Here is a 21,637-nt window from a genome sequence, read left to right on the forward strand (position 1 = left end):
CGGCGGCGGGCGGTCGCGCTGTGGGGCGGCTTGGGGGCCTTCTCCTCTTACATCCCGGCGTGAGTAAAGGCGGCAAGACACAGACGCAGACATCGAGCGCCTTATTTTAGGTGCGCCACAGGTGCCGTTGGAACAGTGTTAGAGGTGATCAGGCTCTCCAGGGCCAGCCCCGCGCTCTCGCTTTCGGTCTGCACGTGTAACAGGCAACACTTCTTCCTGACCTGGACGCGTCCTGTGCAGTCGTTCCTGCAGGGAAAGGCTTTGTGCCTGTGTACAGTTCGTCAGGCTTTGTGGAGGACGTTGGGTTAGGGCAGTGTGCCGGTACTCGTGGCTGGGCACTGAAGTGAGGTGTGCTCTGCAAGGGGTGAGTAAGAGTGCGGGCAGGTGGGGCCTGCCTGGCTAATAGGCATTCAGTGTAAGTAGAAGGACGGAGTATGTCCTGGAGTGTGCTGCATCCTCCACTGTAGTGACAGTAAGGATCTGAGGTGAAACGAAGGAAGCTTGCTCTATCAGGGAGAATCCCTGTGTGTTCATATCAGCCTGTGAAACACACTCCTCTAGGCCTGGAGTTAGGAACTCCAGTGTTTCATAATGCCAAAACAGAGTAGGCTTAACCACAGAAAACAAAACAATATCCAGACAACCACACATAAATATTTTGGCAATCTCTGTTGCAAGTATAAAGGAAATGAAACAACTTAGGTCGCTTAGTTTAAAAAATTTTGAAAAGCCCTGGTCTGTTTTGAGGCAGAGATTTCCTGGTAAGGATAAATTTTAAACTTAAGTTCTCAACTAGCAATATTAAAAATCCAGTGGTTGTGTAAAACTGAGACTTTTCGTGTAAGCAAAAGTAGAATAATGAACATTTAAACTGATTTCTCAAGCATGCAACACTTAAGTGTGTGTTTTGCTTCAATGGAATAACTTGGACTTAACCCACATCTGTTCGTCTCAAAGGTTGACATTTGTATTTTCACTTGAAAGCACTTCTTTATATGAAATGTTACAAAATTTTTAATTATATTTACAGCATGCTTAGACCAAAGTCTTCCGAGAGGCAGAGGCTTTCCTTTTGAAAATTGCCTTCTAGAATACCTGAAATGTAACTTTTTCTGTAAACCTACAGAAAATCAAAATAGGTCTCTCAAAATGGTTGTGAATAAATCGGCTATTTTTGTGTTTGTTTGTTTTCTTAAAGGTCTGCCACAATGCCTGGGTCTCTTCCCGTGAATGCTGAATCCTGTTGGCCCAAAGATGTGGGAATTGTGGCGCTGGAAATATATTTTCCCTCTCAGTATGTTGACCAGACAGAGCTGGAGAAGTATGATGGTGTAGATGCTGGGAAATACACCATTGGGCTGGGCCAGTCAAAGATGGGGTTCTGCTCCGACCGAGAGGATATCAATTCTCTCTGCTTGACTGTGGTTCAGAAGCTGATGGAGAGGAACAGTCTTTCCTATGAATGTATTGGGAGATTAGAAGTTGGAACGGAGACAATAATCGATAAATCAAAATCCGTAAAGACTGTCCTGATGCAGCTTTTTGAAGAATCTGGTAATACGGATGTAGAAGGAATTGACACCACCAATGCATGCTATGGAGGCACCGCTGCTCTTTTTAATGCTATTAATTGGATTGAGTCCAGCTCCTGGGATGGTGAGTTCAGAGTGTTTTCTTGAGCAGTTACATCATCCTCTGGTTTTGAATTGTCTACCTTATAATGACAGTGTTCATGTTTAACCATATAAGACCTAGAGGGTAAACTTTTTCTCTTCTGAAGTGGTTTTCTTTCTTTGGTTAGTTACAATGCAAAAATTAATGACATGGCTAATAATCACTAGTCTTTTCCTGAAAATTTCAGTGGGTGCCTGGAAATGGAAATGTGGGAGAAAAGTCACGGTTGAAGAGGCCCTTAAACTTGGGGTCACCTCTGCTGTATCTGGAGTCTAAAAATTGCAGATGGATATGAAAATATGCTAGATTCTTGGCTGTTTCTCATTGTTATTTCTGTGTGTTTTTCACAGGACGCTATGCACTGGTTGTTGCTGGAGACATAGCTGTGTATGCCACTGGAAATGCCAGGCCAACGGGTGGAGCTGGTGCTGTTGCTATGCTGGTTGGCCCAAATGCTCCATTAGTTTTTGAGAGAGGTTAGTCCTGCGAGAAAACAAATACCATTCAGCCAGATAACTGGGTCAGTTCAGAAGCCTGTCTGGCTTTTTGTGGGTTGCCAGAGACCTGGGTCAAGTCCCACTGATGTCAGAAATTGTACTTTGTCTCCTCTTGCAGTGGGTTAACTTCTCCGAGACCTGTTACATGAGACAGCAAGGAACGTCTAAGAGATGTTCCTCTCTGTTTTATTTCCTTGGAGATTCTCCAGTAAAATTGACAAAGGGTGGACTAGAGCTGAATCATACAGTACTCTACTTCCAGGGCAGAATGTTGAAAATAATGTGTTACTTGTGTTTGTTGTGCTCAGTCCTGTCATACCTAACAAGCAATTGAGAGCTGTGTGAAACATTACATAAGAGGGCCTGAAGTGCTGTGAAAACCTGCTTGACTGAGGCCAAATATTGCTTGTTTCCACACACTAATCAAGTGATGCATTCAAACTGGTTCAAAGCAACTGAATTTAAGTAATTTGCAACTTCTGTCAATTTCTGTCCCCCAGGGTTGCGTGGAACCCACATGCAGCATGCATATGACTTCTATAAGCCAGATATGGTCTCTGAATATCCTGTAGTTGATGGCAAACTATCTATACAGTGCTACCTCAGTGCGTTGGATCGCTGCTATACTGTCTATCGCAACAAGATCCATGCCCAGTGGCAAAAGGGTATGTAGCCTCACCTGATGGTGTTACAAGATGTGAGAAATGCTGTGTAACTGCACAGACATCGTGTTCTCAAGTTTTAGCATCCAACCTAGAGACTAGTATATGGGTCCCTTTCATTGTGTCTGTGTGTTCTGAGGTGATTGAAACCTTTGCTTTCTTCTGTAAGAAATGTTCTGGTCTGGCTAAGTACCTGATAGAGTAACCAGTAGTGTCTACAGGTGTTTGTTGGTGTTACTTCTAATACCTAGCTTAAAAGCAAGTGAGTCCCTTCACCCAGGCTCTTAAGATAGTGAGGTTAATATTTAAATGTTATGTAGCAATATTGATTTTTTTTTTCCCCATCTCTTTACTAATTGCTTCACTTGAATTTAGAGGCATAGATGCAAAGAGTAGATAGTTAAACGACGTAGATTATTTGTTATGTCAAAATACTGAGTAGAAATATGGAGATTCTGTTACTTTTTTCTTCTAGAAGAAGAGCAAACATTGTTAGCTGGTGCAGAAGATCATTAAGGAACTTAGTTTTTAAATAGATGTAGCAGCAGTGTCTTAAATTTTAACTTAACAGCAATAGTGAACTTTTACAGTTGTCTGTTGTATGCTGATGTGTTCTGAGGACTGGTTTCATGCCCCCCCCATTTTATTTTCATAGTTGAAGCAAGTACTGAACATAAGTTGTAACCCAGTATTTCTACCACTTTCAGAGGGGACAGATAGACTTTTCACCTTGAATGACTTTGGATTCATGATCTTTCATTCTCCTTACTGTAAACTGGTACAGAAGTCTGTGGCTAGACTCTTGCTGAATGACTTTCTCAGCAACCAGAACACAGAAACAGCAAATGGGGTCTTCAGTGGTCTGGAAGCTTTCAGGTGAGAATGGCTGCTGTCTTCCTTATTCACATAATCTTAATTTGTCACATATAAAATCATAGACTGGTTAGGGCTGGAAGGGACCTTTAAAGGTCATCTAGTCCAGCCCTTCCCTTTGCTGTGATCAGGGATATCTTCAACTAGATCAGGTTGCTCAGGGCCATGTCCAGCCCAACCCTGAATGTTTTCAGGGCTGGGGCATCTGCCACCTCTCAGCAATGTGTTTCAGTGTTTCACCAACCTCATTGTAAAAAATTACTTCCTTATATCTAGTCTGAATCTATCTTACTTTAGCTTAAAACCATTATCCCATATCCTATTGAAAGGTGTTTTATATCCAAGCTGTCTTTTTACTCCCTGTTGTTGTAGTAACTGTTTTGAACTTTTTTTTCCTAATAGGGATGTAAAACTCGAAGATACGTATTTTGACAGAGATGTGGAAAAAGCTTTTATGAAAGCTAGTGCAGACCTCTTCAATGAGAAAACCAAAGCTTCATTACTCGTATCCAATCAGAATGGAAATATGTACACCCCTTCAGTCTACGGTTGCCTTGCCTCTCTTCTAGCCCAGTAAGCATAAATTTGAAAAAAAAGTCCTAGCTTCTTACATGCAGTCATAAAAGATTTTTGTTTCAGGAAGCCTTTGGTAAAAGCACCATTTAGCAAACATTTACCTACTAGATTGCCTTAAGCAGAAAGACTGAAGTTAAAAATCAAGCAACAAGCAGATTAAAAGTTTCTATGTGAGAAGCTAATCTGAAATGGCTGCTTTACTGCCTTTCAAAGTAGGATCTTATTTCTAAGGCTGTGTCCTGTCTCAGCCTAAAACTTCTCTCTCTCTTTCCCCCTCAAAAAACCCGCTGAAGTGGAAAAGAGAGTCAGAATGCTTTCTCTGTTGCATTGTAATGAGGAAAGTAAAATTAAATCAGTATTTACTTAACTATTTATTTATTTATTTATTTTGCAACAATCGACTTACAAAATCATGTTAAGCTTCAATTAAACCATACCTCTTGGATCCTTTTTCTTTATTCTGACTTTGCCTCTGAAGATGTAGTTGTCAAGTTTAGACTTTGTCACTTATAAATGAAAACTGGCTGCCTTCTAGGTAATAACTTTCAGGGAATTTCTTGGCTGTGTTCTGCTTAGGCAGCTTTGTAACTCATCATATATAACAGCAGCGTTTGAGCGTTTGTGTTCTATAAGTCATCATTTTGTGGACATCACATGCTAAATGTGTTTTGTAAGTCAATATAATTTGCTGGCTGCTTTCTCTAAGCTACCTTGACTTTCTAGTTATTTTAAATTGGCACATTGGCTTAATTGTCACTTTAAACAACTTGCTCATTTTCAGGTACTCACCAGAGCAGCTTGCGGGACAGAGGATCAGTGTGTTCTCCTATGGCTCTGGTTTTGCTGCTACACTGTATTCCATCAGAGTTACACAGGATGCCACTCCTGGTGAGTTAAAGGAAGAGATGTTAACTAACCCCCTAGCAGAGCTCACCTTTAGATGCCTTGTTACCCACTACCATAAGTAAACCTGCAGAGCAATGCTGAACACAGTAAACTGACAATCTTCCAGCTCCAGGGAGTGCTTTAAGGTTCTCATTGTGCAAAAAGTAATATTCTTCAAACCCCAATAATGTTTCAATTGAGTAATTGAGAATATTTTTAAATTACTAAAAATTTAGCTTCTGCAAGGCAGAATATTTTGAATGGGTTTGAAATGTTAACATGCTAGTGTGCAGTTCTCAGCACTGGTACTGCCTTACATGGTGTCTTTATATTGTAGGTTCTGCACTGGACAAAATAACTGCTAGCCTTTCTGATCTCAAAACAAGACTTGACTCAAGAAAATGTATTGCACCTGATGTCTTTGCTGAAAACATGAAGATTAGACAGGAAACCCATCATTTGGGTAAGAACTTCAGAAATATAAATCACTCCTAGTCTTAAAGCAAAATGCTTATCACTTAATTCACCAGACTTAAATTAGGGTGTAGAATGAAGTCAATGTCCAACTCTTTCTACTTCCCAATAGCTCACATTCACATGAGCCACACCCAGTGTGGCTGAAATGAAAATGCAGACTTGTTTTTTTTTCTGCCTTGCTATGTCCAAACTGTAAAGGTTGCTGTTGTGTAAAACTCTTACCAGGAACTAACTAATGGTGTGTTACTGGCTTTTTTACAGCCAACTATATTCCTCAGTGTTCAGTGGAAGATCTCTTTGAGGGCACGTGGTACCTTGTGCGTGTTGATGAAAAACACAGGAGAACTTATGCACGGCGCCCGCTGATGGGGGATGGACCTCTGGAGGCAGGAGTTGAAGTTGTCCACCCAGGCATTGTTCATGAGGTGAACACTACGCTCTCTTTCAGAATTTGATTGAAATGCTGGAACGGTTTATCTGTTTGTCTTAGCATGTGCATGTATGTTAAAAAGGAAGTGGTTTAAAAAGTTACATTAAATACTTTGTTGACATATGTAACATACAAGCCAGAAGTAAAAAATTGAACGTGGGATTTTAAAAAGTACATTTCATGGTAACAGGAGTGAAACTGCACAAGAACGAAACATGAACACACTGGCTCTTTCACGTAATCATTTTGCATGAGGCGTGACCAATTTGACTTAAGACCAGTGTAGCATGAATGTGGTTTGAGAGTTGGACTAGCCATGAATTATGAATGTCTGTGAACTGGAAAACTGTATTTAATGTTTTTTTTCCCTTCTTCTTAGCACATCCCAAGCCCTGCTAAGAAAGTGCCAAGAATCCCTGCAACAACAGAATCTGAAGGCGTTACTGTTGCCATTTCCAATGGGGAGCATTAAGATACCTCTGTGAGGTGGGGAATGAAAGAAGGTGTAAGAGTAGGGTGAGAGAGAGAAAAAGGGTTGCAGTAGTGCTGAAATTTCAGTGTACAGTAGTAACTTCATTTGAGCTTGGAAAACCTATTCAAGTTCCTTGAAAAGGTTTGTCATAATGTGGTGTGCTAATACATATAGTCTTTTCAAAACACTAAAATCATTAACATACTGGAGGTGGAGGGACTTGCCAGGAGCTCTGTGGATTCCTTAACGCATCTGAATTTTTTAAATTGCTGAGTAGTAGCTGTAGTCTATTACAAGGTCTTTGTACATAGAAAAAAAAATCTTCTGCTTGCTCTTTCCATGTAAAATAACTTGAAACCTACACTGTTAACTTCTACTTGTATTCAAGTGTGTGGCAAAATAGTCCAAGCTTTTAATGTGAAGTTCTCAGTGCCTTGACTGTAAGCAGTCAGTCTTCTGAATACTGCACTTCTCTTCCTCTTAATCACTTTCCCTGTCTTCTCCCAGTCAACATCCCATCACCCCATTGCTTTGGGAAAGGTACAGAAGCAAGTAACATTTAGTGCTGGAACAGAATCTCTTCCCTGTCCAAATGACTGGGTTGGGACCAGCTAAGCTTACAGGTGGTTTTCTTCCAAGAAACTCTGTACCCACTCTGCTAAGTTACTATGTAATTCCTCCTGATGGATATCCATGTTACCTGCTTTGTACCTGCATTAGGAATCACAGCAGCCTGGGAGGCAAGAGGAAAAAGAAGGGAGGTAGTAGCTTTTTTTCTTCTAAAGAAAGGGGATTGTTGATTCGGCACCTTTCAGGATTGTTTAGTAGAAGTATCTAAGGCAGCAGAATTTTCAAGTAAAACTTACAGATATTATGGAGCTGTTTTAATTGGCAAACGAAGGGAGGAAGATCACTTTTTTTCTCGAGCTTTGGTCTCTCACTATTCTTTATATAATACATTTCTCAAAGACTTTCTAACTTTGAATTTGGCTTCATACTTTCAAGTCTGTCTCACTATTAGTAGTATTATAGGAGTGGGGTCTTTTATTTCCTTGAGTCTTTTTGTTTTCTTTGTTTGATATGGGGATTTTGTGGTTTTTTCCCTAACATGCAAGCTAAATACTATCCATTTTACAAGTGGTAGATATACAATGCTAATGGGGATGCCATTCTGGTAGTCTTTTAAGGCCCAGATTGGAAATGAACTACGACATGAGCCTTGTAAGCTTGTAATATATATTTAAATTGAGCTAATGTACAGAAGGAAGTTTTGTTGAATTTATTTCTTTGGTAATACTACAAATCTACAGTAACTAATATAAAGTAGCAAAAAATTATTTGTCTGTTAAACTACAACTTTTTTCTGTGTGTAATGAAGTGTTTGTATTATCTGTCACTCACTAGGGTTTGATATCTTTCTGTATTTGTACAGTCAAGCCTTGGTAAAACAGTTGTTTATTATAAATTGACAAATACTAATCTGTTTGTTCTGCTGAAAATGATGGAGCGATGATGCATGACAATAGTGTTTGCAAGTATTTTGGTTTAGATTGCCCTTGTGAAACTTACCTTGGCATCAGAAAAACAAATTGCCATGGAACAAAGTCCATTGCTGGCAGTGGACAAGCCAAGAAGGGAGCTACTGGCACACAAAGTTAACCACAGGGACCTCATGGTCTGTGAGGCTGATCCTTATTAAAATAAAGTTTGAGATATTTGAAACCTGTTGGAGTAGTGCTGACTTGCTGGGTTTTCAGGATGCATTTTTTTTCTTTAACAGGAAAGAAAGAGGAAACTGTCCCTGTGAAAACCTGGAGTTGTGGGTTCACAAGGTGTGTGAACCTTCTGCATCTTAATATCTTTCCATCACAAAATTTTCAGGGCTATGTGTTTCAAGATAACTTAAATATAGAAACTGTTTCTAGTGGAGGAGTTAATTCCCAGCTTATAAAATACAATTCATCCGTAATTCTGTCATGTGAGACATGGTATTGGTTTATTCCCCTCAGGAAAACTGAACAGGGATTGGTTCTTGCTTTGGGCCTATCTGAGCCTCATGGAGTCCAGTTTCCTATGGATGACTTGTCAGAGTTATTCTGTTGCTCATTTACATTAATTACTCCTTTTAAAGTAAACTTATCATTTTATCAGTGCCTACAATAGATAAGGCTTCCTGCCCTTAAATTTGAAAGCACTGGCTGTACTTCAGTACACCTTGCGTTCGCTTACTTGCCTCTACCAAAATTGACAGTCTCTGCCTCTTAGCTTAGGCATGTCAGCTATGCCTTTGCAGAGGAGGACAGCTACTGCACTTTATCACCATTTTGCATGGGACCTGGTGGTGTTGAAGATTAAGGTATAAAATAAGCAATTAAAGCTGAAAATGAGTATGTATATCTTGGTGATGCTCAGAACAATTTGAGATGCCAGGTATCCAACTTTTAACTTGGAGTGGTCAAGAGCGTCAAAATCAGCTGTGTGCTAGCCTGTATTGCCAGAGTAGTATCACAGGAGTTATTACAAGCTGGAATGTTCAGTATATAAGGGTGTTTTTGTTACTGGTTGCATTCAACCAGTACGCTGGTTGCTGAAGCAAGAAGTTAAAATTAGATGACTTTTGGAGTATGCTTAAATCTTTATTGGAGTGTAACTGAAGTCCAAGCAATTCTAGACTGTCATAATTGTGCAAAGAGCAGAAGGTGTCAGCAGGTTGGTAGATCGCAGCTTGGCCAGTCTCACTGGAAACTGCAAACATGCCCATAGGGTTAAAGCAGCATATTGTAATTTGCCTATCTGAATAGTGACAAATTAGGACCTGTGATCAACGACAGCATTGCTGTTTCTTTAAATACAAGTTTAAAAACCCAACTCTGCTACACAAATTAGCATACTAAATTTGCTGAAGAGGTTTCAGAGAAGACTTCACAGTTGTTCAGGTTATGGTCTGGTTTCTGCTTGAATTTAGTTCTTTGTAAAACCAGTCCTGGCTTGCAGTGGTGAAGTTGTGTCAAGCTGAGGTGCAGCTCTTCAAGAAGGTGCCTGTTGCATTTCTGTACTGAGACTCTCTCATGTGTGTTAAATGCAGTACTATTTGATCTTCACTAGCAGCACACCTCCACTGATGATCCCTTGCCTGTTTCACTTAGTGGAGTTCCTGCACTGGCTATAGCATGTCTGGAGCAAGGGACAAGCAGGTGCATGGGAGTGCTGCATTGGAGTGCTTTCCTGGGACTTGAGAAATGCAAAGGAGATAGGCGTTTTTGGTTTATTCAAAAATTACAAAAAATTAAACACCAGAACTTGCGAAAAGTGAGTAAAACCCTCCCTCAAAGGTGCAGAGTAGAAAGCCTGCAGTGCAGCTTATAAAATAGAGCACAGCTTGGATGTGTGCTTCATCCCCCTGTAAGAACTGATTCCGCTGCTCACGTCTTGTTCTTTGGGGTCTGGATGGGACACGATGGGAACACATTCCAGTGCCCTTCTCTTCTGTACCCTGTGCAAAACAATTCTGTAGACCCCTGTTATTGAGCTGTGTGCATCTCTGCCCTGGTTATTTTGAATGTGGTCTTTTGTGATCCCCAGATCTTCCAGAATATTTTTCACTTCGATTTCTTCCTCTTTGAGTGAATTGGCATCTGATAAGTACTTTGGATCCAGTTTAAATGGCTGTAAAGGTTTGGGGTACTGTATCCCTTGCATCCATTCACTGTTCATAATGAGTTTGACAGAGTATCGCTCAGTTGGTACTGGCTGAAGGAGTCCTTTTATCAGTTTCTGGCAACTTTCTGAGAGGCAGGAAGGCAAACTATATGTCCCTTCAAGAATGCACTTTTTCAGTTTGGCCACTGTGTCTGCCCGAAATGGCATGATCCCCGTTGTCATAAAGTATAACAAGATCCCCAGTGCCCAGATGTCTACATAAATGCCAACATAGTTTTCATCTCGGAAGAGTTCAGGGGCAGCATAAGGAGGAGAGCCACAGAAAGTATTTAAAGTTTGATCTCTTCTGCTTATTGTGCTGAATCCAAAGTCTCCCACCTTAACACAGGTGTTACTGGTGTAGAAGACATTTTCTGCTTTCAAGTCCCGGTGGATGATATTATTCTCATGCTGTAGAACAAGGAAAATTTGGCATTAGCTTGTACTCCGGAAAGTTGTCAAGTGACTAGCTCTGCAGTAACCAATTAATTGCCACATGGGAGAAAGAGAGTCACTTTGGACAAAGTAATAAGCATTGCAATTAAATAAAAAGGTTCAAATACTTAATTCTCTACTGATATAAAATCAATACATTAGATGGAGAAGATAGGAATAAGGATGCTGGCTTTTTTAAGAGTACCAGTATCCTGTTAACTAATACCAACTGTTTTTTCATAAAGCAGATTTGTGATAGCATCCTGGCTAATCCTACAAGACTAGATATCTCCATGTGCAAAATTTGTATTTTCTCAGGGTTCAGGACACTTGCTTTTACAGTTCCTACCTCTCTGTAGTAATGTAAGCAACAATAAATAGTTTATTTTTAACTAATTCAATTTTTGTACATATTGTACACTTGCTGGCTTAAGAAGTGAAAGATTTCTATTGATCAAGTGAGCATAATCACAGAGTAAATTGCTACAATTCTGTTGTGTGATCTAATGCTGTGTGAGGAACTGATGGTTGCAGAAGGACCACAGGTATGTGCCTTGTGGTATTTCATGTTGTTGCAGGACATCAAGTTCAGTGATGTCCTCTAGTTTTAGAAATCTAAAATTAACATGTATGCTGTAACTTGTACTTTTTTTGTCCCCTTGGAAATGGAAGTATTAGCCAAGGACTCAAACTGATTTTGCTGTGCCTATTGGAGAAATACCTGTCTCCATTAGGTAAGGGTTTAGCTACATCTTTGAAGTAACTAGGAGGAATGGATGTGTGTGAGCACTCTCCCCTACAATTGAAGTAACAAGGTATATGTGTTTCTGCAGGCAATAAGGAGACCCTTCAGCATACAAAGATTTTAAAACTATTTTCAGTAACAGGCAGGGATCTTGTCCTCATGTGGACTGCCTTTAAATAGCCTGGATTTGATGGCTTAGCAAAAGTAAAAAGTTTTGCAGAAGTCTGTGTGTACACAGGAGGGGTTGGGCAGTTTAGTAGTCTGGGTTTAGCGCTAAGAAATAGATGCAATCTTGAAACATAAAGTTCCAGTAGCTGCGGAACACCTGTCCTATCAAAAAGGTGTTGAAACTAATCCATAATTTGCAGGACCTGTGATAATGTTATCAAAACACATTAAAAAAAATATATTGTTTATATATATGCCACTAGCAGCTTGTAGTGCAGTTTCTAGGTATCTGATGTGGAACATTTGCTTTTGACGTCACCTGGGGCTATTACGTGGTAGGAGAATACGAGCCACTGGAGGGCACTCTGAGCCAACTTTAAAAAATAACTACTTACCAAGCTTGTGGAAGTCTTCTGGTTTTGTGTTGTTTGAAGTAGCTGTCGTTACTATGCAAGGTTTACAGGAGATGGTACTTCTGCCTTTACAAGATGCTTTGAGCTCTACACGAAGAGCATCATCTTAAATCCAGATACTGAAAACTAGTCAAGGGGCAGAGACTTTCTGAACTTCTCAGATTTGTGCCAAAGCAAGGATTGGTAATTAATTGTCTTAGGTGCTAGTCTCCCTCATTAGTTAATAAGCCAGCCTCTTCTCTGGAACACTATCTTCTAGCAGTAGTGACTGACCTTACATTTTTAAATGGGTGGAGGGAAGAAATCAAGCTTTATGGCTGATGCCTACAGCAACTTAAAGCAGTCAGGAGAACACCATTGCTAAAGGAATGGTTCCACCCACCAGGTGTTACCAGTTCAGTCCTTTTCCAAAAGCTGTCAACAGAGACGCAGTAACTCGAGGGGGATGGGAAAGCTCACTCAGATATCTGTAAGACACCTCTTCTGTAGCTGTTTTGCTCTTCAGATATGTGGGCCTGAAATATTTGTAACAGTAAACCTACTAGTTGAAAACTTAAAGACATCGACAAAATCTGCAAGAGCAGTGAGGGACAACATGCCTGTGGAAGAAAAGCAACTCACCATGTGTTTCACAGCAGACACAATCTGGGAGAAGATCATTTTAGACTCTGTTTCTAGCAGCTTCCCTTCGGTACTGATTTTAGTGAAGAGCTCCCCACCTCCTGCATACTCCATTACCAGGTGCAGTTTAGAGAGTGTCTCCATCACTTCATACAGTCTGATGATGTTTGGGTGGTGCAGTTTTTCCATGCTGGATATCTCACGAGATAGCAAACGTTGAGTCTTCTGGTCTAGCTTTGTCTTGTCCAAAATCTTAATTGCAACTTTCTCTGAAAAGAAACACGTGCTTCCATGTTGTTAAGGCAATTGGTAATACTATTGACTATTACAGCAATGCTTAGTTCTCCTAGTGCAGTGACATCCCACCTCTGATCAGAACAATCTAAGCTGCAGGGGCCTGCTAAGCCCTGAGTCTTCAGCACACATACCCATGCCCCTTTCCATCTGCAGCATCCTACTCACTGCGGAGCTAGCCAAGGGCTGCTGGAGTATTGCAAGGGCTAATCCTACTGTCTGCTGCCTTAGTGTGCTGCACTGCTGTCAGGCTAGTACCTGTTGGATGGCTGCAGTTACTGCATCTGCTTTCAGTGTCGAGTGCTGGTAAAGAAAGCCTGCACTTTCCTTGTTAGCTCAGTGCTTTTCACATGAGCTGGGCACAAGCCTGATACTTGCAGACTAATGGAGGTGCCAGTTTTAGGTGCTTTATTTCAGAAGAGACAGATAGACTTGGAGGTAATTTAGGGGCTCTGGCTATAACCCTGCAAGTGTATAATGGAAATATGTTGGTTTTAAGTTGGTGCAACTTACAGAACTCTTCCCTTCTTCTCTCATACCCTCACAAATTCTCAGTTACCAAAATCAGTGCTGTAGAGCTTTGTCTTCTTCAGGATAGCTGTGCCAGCATTTCTAACTCAGTCATGTATGAGTAGTTCTCGGTACTGTACAGAATACAGGAGAAGTACATTTTTATGTCTGTATGCCACAGAGAGCCACATCACGCAGAGACTTTACTCTAAGGAAGGGAAGAAATGACTGAAGTAGCATAATGGGCAGGGATACTGTAAAACAGCAAATCTATCTGTCCTGGTAATGCTAATCTGCTGTTAAGTTCTGCATGTTTCTGTAGGATATCTACAGTGAAGCCAAGGGCCACAAAAGACAGATAAACATCTGCATCTGCATCTCATCACCAGGGTAGCTCAGAGCAGTATGAACAGCTCCATCGCAATTGGTGTTTCTGTATTAACTGCTAGGTTATGGCTTTTGTCTTCACTCTGTTGAAAGCAGCTGGTATTTGAAGGATTGGTCTGGTTAAAATACAGTGACCTGTATAACTTCTTAGGATAGCAAGATTAAACAGGATCATGGCAATAGAAAAAACTCTTGTTTCTGGGAAGAAGGTTTTTTTTCCTATATAATATCTTAGTCAAGCATTCACAGATTTCTTAAGAATTAATCACTTTCATAAAATCTTTCAGAAAAGTCTTCACTTTGTTTTCTAGTGCATGGGAATAAATTTTAAAAATAGAATTGTTTACTTGTTGCTTTAAGAGAGGCATGAGAAGGCTGTTGCATTTGTACATGTGTTCTGGTATAAAAGCATTCACAATGTTTTTACTTAACATTAAAAAGTTATTTAACTCAAGTTTAGTATTTCAACATATATAAAGGAAGTATTAAGAATACATATGCATATATCTATACAGATAAGAAAACCCCACATTTGGTATATTCACCTTTGTTAGTAACATACATGCAAGGATTCATCTCCCAAAGCAGAGCAGATATTCCAAGCCAGTGCAGTTCTTGTGGAAGTTGCCAAGTTATCCCTTGATGTGCCTACTGTCAGCCTGCACTGAGTACAGGGCAGTCTTCCCCACACTGCTGCTCTCTGACCTGTTCCATACTTTCTAGTGAACCCCTCAGGAAAGTGGGTGCCTACTCCTGCATGGTGCTGATGGTGTCGTGGTGAACTGGGAGGAAGTGCAGCTGTTGAGTGGTGAGAGCACAGGACACTGATCCTGGCAGAGCTCTGACTGCTCACCTAGGGGTGAAACACTGACACCCTTGTCGCGCTGGTAGGGTATTGGTCACCTAAACCAAGAGGAAAGAGCATAAGCTTGCAGTAGGTAACATTTGCACAACTAAACACTTTACTTACTACAGGGATAACAATTCTAACACTCTTACGTATGTAACTGCATCATTACATCTTGATTTATAGAAGCTGGGGGCATTTGGCCTTAAAAAAAAATATCTTCTAGGTTAAATTCCTTCCCTTTCCTTCTGTTACAATTTACTATTCCTCCTGGTCAGTTTTCATGCAAAGCTGCAAAAGGAAAGGAGGTGAAAAAAAGAGGTATAAAAGGCCTCATTCTGTTAACACACCACCATAAATGAGGACTCAGCTCTTTTAAATCTACAATGTGGCTATTTCATGTACATAATATGCAAAGGAAACTATCCCACCTAAAGAATAACAAACCTGACACCTTTTTCTTTTTTAAACTCATTCTCTCTACTTCCAAAAAATGCTTGGTTTTCAAGTCCTGCATTACTGCTGCCGGGCAGCAGTGCTGAACAGAAGGGCATTTTTAGCTGATAGCTTATTTACCCAAATACTAAAACCGAGTATCAAGAGATTTCAATTGACTATACACAGTGTGTGCTGAGGTGAGAAAGAGTGAACTGAAATCTCAGAAAGTTAGAAATTGAGAAATAATTTAAGGAAAAAGTTGTGTATGCTATGATGGCAAATGGAAACAAAATGCAAACAGAACCAAGGTTTTAAAAAAGGCTTTAAAAGGCTTTAAAAACCCCAGCAAACTAGGTGCGTGGACATTCCTGTGTTTGCAACCGATGTTTCATATCAGACTGGCTTTTTATTAGCTGTGAGTTTTGGATACTCTTAATTACATCTTTTCAGCTGTGTTCTCATATACATTTGGCAGTGGGAAGGTGTGTAAAATCAGTGTTACACAGAGCTCAAGTCCTTAGCAAGCAACTCCACAGGTCTGCAAAGAAAATCTTGTCACAAAATTCACATTAGTCAAGTGGACGATGCTCCTGAATAATCCAATACACATCATAGGACCAAAGATTTTCCTGTGTCCTCTAAGCAGTCAAGACAGCCCTTGTGAGAGGAACAAGTATGATCCTGCAGTTTTTTTCCTCTCTCCCTCTAGAAAACTTTTCTCATGAATCCTACTGTGACAGATCACCAGAGCTACAGAACAGCATGCACATGTAATAGTTAAAAAAGCTCATCTTAGTAAAGAACAAAATTATTTCCTTTTTTAATAAAGTGTGTCATCTGAGGAGAAGGACCATACTTAGCACTTAAAGCTATGATGATAACTGAAGAACTGAACAGCCCCCTAACACATTCACTCCCCCTACCACAGGGACCAAAATAGCATTAATAATTAGGCATTTGTGTTTAGATAATCAACAAAAAAAGACTAATACTCATTAGCACTGTGCAGGAACATCATTATCAACAAAACAATGTGCATCTACTGGAAAAAGCAAAAATCCATCCACACGTGTAAATGTTCCTATTGTCATATCCACTGTATCTTGTGGGACAGATAAGCTCACTGGCAGAGGCGAGTCAGAACATATTTATCCCTCATCCTTTCTTCCTCATTACAGTTGCAAACTTAGTATCAAGAAATTAACTCCTTACCCAGTGAACATTTTTACCAAAAAAGCTACTAACAAACCAGAAAAAAATACTTTGAGCCAATTCTGTTGGAAAAGAACCTTTTCAAGAAAACAAACAAGCCTGGTTTTGGCATTTAGTTTGTCCAAGCTTACTGTAGTTGTCACTGAAGCTCAACATTTTTCAATCAATCAGCTCTATTCAAAAGCTAAAGCAACCCAAGTCAGTTCAACAGGTAAAAGGTTCAACTAGATCAAATATTTAACTTCCTTTCATTAGCATGCCTCCTGTTCCCAGTATAGGAGCAGCATTTCCTACGACAGCAAGCACAAGACAGTTTTCTCTGGAAGGAAAAGAATCATAGAAGAGGAAATAACTTGCTGTGGGCCAAGAACAGAGGTGCTTTTCTAGAACAAGCAAAACCCAAAGTTCACACCCAGTTAAAGCAACCTTTAGGCATAGGCAGGCTTACATTTGGGAAAAAATAAATACCAATGGTCCTGCACTTTGATTCCCACTGCAACAACCACTGCATATGAGGGATAGATGTCAGACTTCATACCTCTGGGCTGACAGGGATGGTGAGCAAAGATAACAGCAGGTAACATGGCATGAGGGTTTTGGGGCGTATCTTGTTCTCTCGTCTGCAGGCTATGAGGAAAAACCCAAGATAGTAGAGTACAACAATGCAGGGAAAACAGGAACAGTTTCTATTCTTGTCAGACAGAGGTAGAAGAAGAAACAGGACAGATGAAGACAAGTTCTTAGTTGTACCTATAACTGAAGTGTTCCCTGCAGTTACCTAGCCTTCTTCCTAGAAGCAGCATATAGAGCACTTTTCTGTGTTTGTTTTTTTTTTTTAAAAAAAAAAGAAAGTAATTGACAATTCACCACAACCCCTGGTTTGGCTGTACCAGGGCTCATTTCCCAGCACCTGTGCAGTTCACACCTATAGCCTTGTCCCAGCTCTTTGCAGTAATGAACCACCTGCAAATGAGTCAGTAAAGCAGGCATAACATTTCTCAGCAAAATTAGTATGACAAATGAAAGCTTTGCCCAAACTAGTAACATTTGCAATGAAACTAAATAAGCCTTCTCAACCCTGCCTGCAGGCAGCCAAACAGGCTGCCCTGAGGTTTCACCACCTATACAGCCCTGCAGTCCATCAGCTGGAGCAGGGAAGAGGACAGAGGGACAGTGCAAGTTGTAGGAGGGAAGGCACAGCACCATGCTTCTGAGTGTGGACTGTTTGAGCCATGGGATAAGATGTGTTAACCCCATGAAGTGCAGAGATAAACTTTTCTTCTAATAGCTGCCTTCTAAAGAAAAATGTTTCTGGTCTCTTTAAAACCTGGTCCAAACCTAAGCATTTATCTGTGACCCTGACTACAGATTCACTCAACAGCAAAAAGAAGACACACCAATTATGTGTATTTAAGGTTCAGACAACATCTTTCTCCCCAGAGAGGTCCATTTGTACACATGCAGAACTAGGGTGCTCAGCACACTGGTGGCCCGCACAGCCGTGCCTACCTTTGGTTAGGGAATGAATTCCAAGCTTCACTTGTGAGAAATTCCCACTTCCTATTTCTCCTCTGACTCGATAGAAGCCAATTCTCTTTCCCAGGGTTAATTCTTTCACCACCTTTTCATTATGGGACATATCCTGCATTAGTTTCTCAAATGGGGTCAGCCTGGGCTGCCAGCCCTCTTCATCTCCACAGAACTCTGGGTGCCCACCATCTTCCCTGCTGTCCTCACGAGGCCACCTGGCACAGTGCTGCTTTCCAAGACCTCCTCCATTCACATATCCTGTTGTCATAGTCTGTAGGGTAATCAATTCCCCATTTAACAAGATGTTCTGATAAGGAGTTTAAATTAAATAATTCTGTTTAAATATGCACATAATGACAAACTTAGGAAAAAAAAAAAAAAAAAAGTATCTTTACCAGAGTCCAAGGATCAGTTTGGAAATTACTTCAAAAACAAATCTGGCATATCTATTTATTGCAGTCCAGCTCAGAATCAGAGATAAAACTGGAAGCTGATTACACCCATCTCTCACTAACAGATTTAGCATGGCAGGATCTTCACCTACAATGCAGAAGAGGCTTTGCAATTAAAACTGCAGAATTTGTGCAAGCAAGCGGCGAGTTGTTCACAGTCTGTGCAGTACACTTGACACACACAAAACATTTGACACTAATGTCCAGGCTTTAGCTTGTTTCTTTGAATACTAACATAAAGGTAAAAAAACCCAGCTAATTAACTACTCTGAATAAATCCAGTTGCTTCCAGTTCATTTTGAATAGCTGACCTTAGGAGCGTAGTTCTTCATTCTGGTACCGGTCTGAGAGCTGGTTTGCCTTTGATTCATTCTTCAGCCTGTGAGCTTGTCAGTGTGCCTTGGAAATGTCACTGTGTCTGGGAGCATTGCTGCAAAAAGTTTGTTTCTCTTCTGCTTCCTCCTCATGGCAGGGTTAACAAAGCAACCGATCCTGGAAGGTGACAGGAAAAGCATAATCTGTGCACCAGGCGAAAGAAACGCTGCGCCTCAGTGTCCCTGCAGTCACATGGCAGGACAATACAGGATTAAGTAACTGCAATGTCACGTTGACCCTCCTTTATTTAGACGAGCTTTCTTTAACGCCTTGAGCCTTCTCAAAATTTTGCCAGACACATGGTGTTCCTAAGCAGACAGATGAAGAAAGTCATTAGAACCTTTACGTAACAGCCCGGCGCTCGCTGAACGACAGCGTGCCACCTACCACCCCACCAGGCTAACTCCTGTTTGCTTGGCAGCGCTGACAGGGTGGTCCTTATCCTAAATACATCATCACTTCCCTTTAAAGCAATACACCATTTATTTATTATTTTTTTTCTTCTTTACCTTTCTGTTTCAACCTTGAAAAGCAGGAGTTGATCAGCAACTGCTAACTGTGTACCCACGTGCCGGAGGACGGTGAGCTGGGCAGGAAAGCTCCACGGCAGCGCGGGCGGTGGCAGGGCTCACCTCCCCTGCTCCCTGCCTGCAGCAGCATCCCACTGGGATGGGAGACACCTTGCTGCCCTCAGGGAAGGGGGAGAGAATTAGATCAGTAATTCAGAGCCTGGAGCTAAGGGAAGGTAGACAGTCACCTAAGGTGTCACACTAGGAGAGGACATGTGACACTGCCAGGTGGAGTTTTGCCCTCGAAACCCCAATCTCCTGCATGACAGAAGGAGCAGAGGCCAAAGGCACCACAGAAGAGCAAAGAAAAGGCATTTGATGACACTTCCATTAAATGGGAGTTGTGGTGGCACAGAAGCACCCTGCTGCTTCTGCAGAGAGGTCAATGCCTTGCCCTGAGATGCGAGTAATTCTACAGGTCATTTTACCTCTCAGTGCTGCAGGTATCTTTACCAGAAGTCCAAGGATCAGTTTGGAAATTACTTCAAAAACAAATCTGGCATATCTATTTATTGCAGTCCAGCTCAGAATCAGAGATAAAACTGGAAGCTGATTACACCCATCTCTCACTAACAGATTTAGCATGGCAGGATCTTCACCTACAATGCAGAAGAGGCTTTGCAATTAAAACTGCAGAATTTGTGCAAGCAAGCGGCGAGTTGTTCACAGTCTGTGCAGTACACTTGACACACACAAAACATTTGACACTAATGTCCAGGCTTTAGCTTGTTTCTTTGAATACTAACATAAAGGTAAAAAAACCCAGCTAATTAACTACTCTGAATAAATCCAGTTGCTTCCAGTTCATTTTGAATAGCTGACCTTAGGAGCGTAGTTCTTCATTCTGGTACCGGTCTGAGAGCTGGTTTGCCTTTGATTCATTCTTCAGCCTGTGAGCTTGTCAGTGTGCCTTGGAAATGTCACTGTGTCTGGGAGCATTGCTGCAAAAAGTTTGTTTCTCTTCTGCTTCCTCCTCATGGCAGGGTTAACAAAGCAACCGATCCTGGAAGGTGACAGGAAAAGCATAATCTGTGCACCAGGCGAAAGAAACGCTGCGCCTCAGTGTCCCTGCAGTCACATGGCAGGACAATACAGGATTAAGTAACTGCAATGTCACGTTGACCCTCCTTTATTTAGACGAGCTTTCTTTAACGCCTTGAGCCTTCTCAAAATTTTGCCAGACACATGGTGTTCCTAAGCAGACAGATGAAGAAAGTCATTAGAACCTTTACGTAACAGCCCGGCGCTCGCTGAACGACAGCGTGCCACCTACCACCCCACCAGGCTAACTCCTGTTTGCTTGGCAGCGCTGACAGGGTGGTCCTTATCCTAAATACATCATCACTTCCCTTTAAAGCAATACACCATTTATTTATTATTTTTTTTCTTCTTTACCTTTCTGTTTCAACCTTGAAAAGCAGGAGTTGATCAGCAACTGCTAACTGTGTACCCACGTGCCGGAGGACGGTGAGCTGGGCAGGAAAGCTCCACGGCAGCGCGGGCGGTGGCAGGGCTCACCTCCCCTGCTCCCTGCCTGCAGCAGCATCCCACTGGGATGGGAGACACCTTGCTGCCCTCAGGGAAGGGGGAGAGAATTAGATCAGTAATTCAGAGCCTGGAGCTAAGGGAAGGTAGACAGTCACCTAAGGTGTCACACTAGGAGAGGACATGTGACACTGCCAGGTGGAGTTTTGCCCTCGAAACCCCAATCTCCTGCATGACAGAAGGAGCAGAGGCCAAAGGCACCACAGAAGAGCAAAGAAAAGGCATTTGATGACACTTCCATTAAATGGGAGTTGTGGTGGCACAGAAGCACCCTGCTGCTTCTGCAGAGAGGTCAATGCCTTGCCCTGAGATGCGAGTAATTCTACAGGTCATTTTACCTCTCAGTGCTGCAGCCACACCACAAACAACTCTGCCCAGGGAGAGGCAGGAAGCCTGGCTTTTCTTCACCCTCAGGGTACAGGAGGGTCTTTCACTTCTCCCTGTCACTTCTCTGATCCAAGGATGCTTCTGACTGTGAGTGCTGCAAACTTACTGCTGGCACAGTTTATAACTAGAACTGAGGGAGAGTGCACTTTTTTCATGAGGTCTTTCAATTCTTTCCATTTTACTCCTTTTTGAAGAAAAGGTCATTTTCATAGTTCACAGAAAAAGTATAAGATAATCATATGTAATTCTCTGGATCTAAAACAGAGTCAATACCCTGACAAATACTGTATGTGTGCAATAACTATTGGCCAAATCCTGAAATTGTTAGTAGGGGAGAGACTGAGTGGCAACTGAACAAAATAATTAATTAGTATTCTTCCATCAAACCAGCCCCACTTAGCATCAAATGTTCCCTCTAGCTTTATTATTTTGTACCAAGGAAGAACAATCTATGTAGGACACCC

The 21,637-nt window shown here is 41.4% G+C and overlaps 2 protein-coding genes across 2 annotated transcripts; one reads left to right on the forward strand and one right to left on the reverse strand.

The window, feature by feature from the left end:
• The first annotated feature begins 1,205 nt into the window (after positions 1-1,205).
• Positions 1,206-6,866, forward strand: HMGCS1 (3-hydroxy-3-methylglutaryl-CoA synthase 1 (soluble)). The gene is made up of 9 exons (XM_010001161.1): positions 1,206-1,656; positions 2,025-2,150; positions 2,672-2,836; positions 3,541-3,709; positions 4,109-4,279; positions 5,064-5,170; positions 5,505-5,630; positions 5,906-6,069; positions 6,454-6,866. The coding sequence occupies exons 1-9, from the start codon at positions 1,209-1,211 to the stop codon at positions 6,544-6,546; spliced, it is 1,569 nt and encodes a 522-aa protein (XP_009999463.1). The 5' UTR covers positions 1,206-1,208; the 3' UTR covers positions 6,547-6,866.
• Positions 6,867-9,906: 3,040 nt separating this feature from the next.
• On the reverse strand, positions 9,907-18,194 carry NIM1K (NIM1 serine/threonine protein kinase). The gene is made up of 3 exons (XM_010001162.1): positions 17,825-18,194; positions 12,628-12,896; positions 9,907-10,656 (listed from the first exon to the last, which is right to left on the reverse strand). Exons 1-3 carry the CDS (start codon positions 18,111-18,113, stop codon positions 9,907-9,909), a joined length of 1,308 nt encoding a protein of 435 aa, XP_009999464.1. The 5' UTR covers positions 18,114-18,194.
• Positions 18,195-21,637: the final 3,443 nt, after the last annotated feature.

Source organism: Chaetura pelagica, unplaced genomic scaffold (assembly GCF_000747805.2).
Source record: "Chaetura pelagica isolate M959 unplaced genomic scaffold, ChaPel_1.0 scaffold546, whole genome shotgun sequence".
Taxonomy (NCBI): Eukaryota; Metazoa; Chordata; class Aves; order Apodiformes; family Apodidae; genus Chaetura; species Chaetura pelagica.